Below are 3,512 nucleotides of genomic sequence, written 5' to 3'. Positions count from 1 at the left end.
TGTAGCAATTTTTTTAAAAAAAATAAATATAAGAGAAAAATATTGGGAGTGTAAACCTTGCAAAATTCTTGAAGTTGACAACCAACTTCAACCTTAACTCTAGAATTCGGAAAAGCTTCTCCTAGGGTATGTCATTAAAGTTGTCAAAAGTTGGTCAAATTAATTTTTGACTATCAAAATCAGTTAGGTTAGTCCCTCTTTTTGAAACTGATCTGATCAACTGTAACAACTAGAACCTTGAAAATATTATTTGTATGACATGAGTATGATGAATAATGAATATGACGTGGAATAATAAATTATTGTGTCATATTCAGGTACAACACGAGAAGATGTGTTGTTCATACATGGGTTTATATCATCGTCGTCGTTTTGGACAGAGACGCTGTTTCCGAACTTCTCGACGGCAGCGAGATCAAGCTACCGGCTATTGGCGGTGGATCTGTTAGGGTTTGGACAGAGCCCAAAGCCTAGCGACTCGCTATACACGCTAAGCGAGCATTTGGAAATGATAGAGAGATCCGTGTTGGAGTCGCACAAGGTCAAATCATTTCACATCGTAGCACACTCTTTAGGCTGCATATTGGCCCTTGCCCTCACCGTTAAACACCCTCACTCTGTCAAGTCCTTGACTTTGCTTGCCCCAGTAATTTTCCCTTTCATCTTTCTCAACTTTTGCATATTTTTCTCGATTATCTTATTTCTACGCTAAAATTTACATTTTTATAAAATTAATGTTAAAAATAAATTAAATAATATATATTTATACATAAATCATAATAAATAATTTAGTGGTTAATTTTTTTTATGTGCATATAATATTTTTGTATTTTTTCATGTGAAAATTTTATAAACATAATATTGCGTGACAATGCAAACACTTAATTCGTCAATAATGTTCGTTTGATATTATCATTTTTTTTCACACTGATAGTTATTTTGATTTAAGGAAAAAGAAAAGGAGGATCATCATTATTATAGTAGCATGAATACACATTAATCTAAGTTGTGGTTTTAAAAAAAAAGTTAAAAGCTACTCTTTGATTGCTTTAGCCTAGTTAGAACTTAGAAGATAGTATCTATGGATAGAGTTCCTATATGAGAAAGTGAGAAACCAAATATAGAAATAGAAATCTTCGTATAAACTTTTGACTAATTAATTTTTGTTTTCTTTTTTTGTTTGTTAGGATGCTTTTAGTGTTTTATATAAACACTAACAACAATTTATTTTTGTTTTATATACTCTTTGTATAAATATTTTTAAAAAACATATCAAAACATATGTATATTTTAGAATTACACGAGAATTTTTCAACCTATTGTTAAAAAAGTCATGTTAATTTATTTTTATATAAAGTCCAGAGAAGGGAATTAGTCTTCTATAATTTATTTTTCTAATTAATTCAACTTGAAACAGCCATACTATCCAGTGCCAAAGGGAATAGCACAGGCAACACAGTACGTAATGAGGAAGGTAGCACCAAGGCGCGTGTGGCCACCGATGAAGTTTGGCGCGTCGTTGGTGTGCTGGTACGAGCACATAACTCGCGTAATTTGCTTGCTTATTTGCAAAAACCACCGTCTCTGGGAATTTCTAACCAAACTCGTCACTCGAAACAGGTGAACTCACTTACTCACTCACTCCCTCATATTCTCATTTCTTTTCTTTTCTTATTCCTTTAAGTATTTATATGTTAGTTTGGTTCAGCTTCTCAACTTAACCACGCAACTTAAGTAAATAGTAAACTACTTTCTCTCTCTCTCTATTTCATCCGTTTCTGTCATCTATACAGTCTTCTAAGTTACATGCATGATCCATGATTTAGTTGGCCCATTTTTTGACTATCATTTCTTGTTACTAATTTCTTTTCTCGTTGCTCTATACGTAATTATTTGCGACTTTTTTTATTTCTTGGATTAACTATATGTTAAGATTATTATTATTATTGATAAAAAAAAGTTTACATTTTATTTTTAATAATTAATGAATAATAAATACATTAATTGAAAATTTAAGCTTTGTATAATTTATATATAAAATTTTTCAATTTATAACATTAACATCTAATCTTATCTTTTTTTTTAATTCCCTATAGTTTATTTTGTTAAAAAGAAAATCCATGTCAGATATAATAGGAGTAATACTTTGATGAAAATTAAATCAAAAGAAAAAGATATTCTCTCATAGATATTTATAAAAATTTAATTTTCATGTTATAAAAGGATTTATATAAAAAACTAATTACGTATTATTACATTAATAAAAAAATTAATTTTTACATTCGTTACTTAAAAAATCGTATATATCCACAAATATAATTAGATAATAGTGCAAAGTTCACTTATGTGCTAATCTCATTTTAAGTCTCCTAATTGATGTTATTTCTAAAAATCAAATCCATCCAAATTCTTTCAGAGACGTACTTCTATTACAATACCAACAACACCCTTTATTGTTAGCTACCTATTAATTGGTTGTACAATTTATTTTTCAACATAAAAGGAAATTAATACGATATGCACACACCTAAGGGGATGACGGTGGTATAGAAGACTATGAAGAATTTAATTAATACACCTACGAGTTTAAAAAATTGAAGGACAAAACGATGGTGACATAATAAGGCACCACAAGAGCACAAAATCGTGGTTGTGCTTGTGCGTTGAGCAACAAGTATTAATTTGACGGCCACGCATCTCAAATTAATTATGTGGGTTTAGAATTTTCCAAATTTTTTAACATTTTTTTTCTGTATATAAATGTTGAACAAGTCTTTGGTAAGCTACCACAAACTATGAATACATGTAAATATGGTTATTATGATATTGATATGTGAGTAAATGACATGGCTAGAATCATGATACTCATAGGCGGGTCATCTAATGTTTGGAAAGAGAGTTTTGTTAGTTGATTGAATATATTTGATATGCTCTCTATAAAAATAACAGTCACATATTTTACTTTAATTTTTTAAATATTTTAAGAATTTAATTTTAATATATTAATAGTATAAAATATTTTATATACTCATCTAGTCAAACGTATTTAGAATTTTAGATAATTTTTTAAATAAAAAATTTAAAAATTAATTATTTTAATTAATGTGATAATATATAATTAAATGTTTGTAAAACCTTATAGTATACTAAAAGTAGTTTAAAAAAGCCAAAAAAAAAACAAAAACAAAAACAAAAAAACAAAATAGGATAACAAAAATCAACAAGTGGCTCAGGGTATAGTAATAATATTAAAGTTATATAAAAAAGACTGAAATTTTTTAAATAAATATCAAAAATACTTTAACAGCAGTATTTTTTAAGCTAGAAATAAAAGTACCTATCTGTAGTAAATACATCGTTATACATGTTAAGTGTTTAAACAATTAATTTAAGGGTAGATAGCCTACCTGAAAATTATGCTATAATATAGATAAATAGTCTCCTTCCACCATAGTAGTGTATTTTATCATATATTAACATTGTAAAGCTAGTCTATAAATATGAACATGTAA

The 3,512-nt window shown here is 27.9% G+C and overlaps 1 protein-coding gene across 1 annotated transcript in view; it reads left to right on the top strand.

The window, feature by feature from the left end:
• LOC107619735 (probable lysophospholipase BODYGUARD 3) overlaps positions 1-3,512 on the top strand; it is a 6,031-nt gene that overhangs the window by 1,200 nt on the left and 1,319 nt on the right. The window contains exons 2-3 of the mRNA XM_016322028.2: positions 318-646; positions 1,418-1,620. Coding sequence (XP_016177514.1) covers positions 318-646; positions 1,418-1,620 — 532 coding nt within the window. The remainder of the gene's footprint in view (positions 1-317; positions 647-1,417; positions 1,621-3,512) is intronic.

The sequence above is a fragment of the Arachis ipaensis genome, chromosome B09 (genome assembly GCF_000816755.2).
Source record: "Arachis ipaensis cultivar K30076 chromosome B09, Araip1.1, whole genome shotgun sequence".
NCBI lineage: Eukaryota > Viridiplantae > Streptophyta > Magnoliopsida > Fabales > Fabaceae > Arachis > Arachis ipaensis.
Note: the sequence above shows the minus strand (reverse complement) of the source record. Positions and strands in the feature narration are given on the sequence as shown.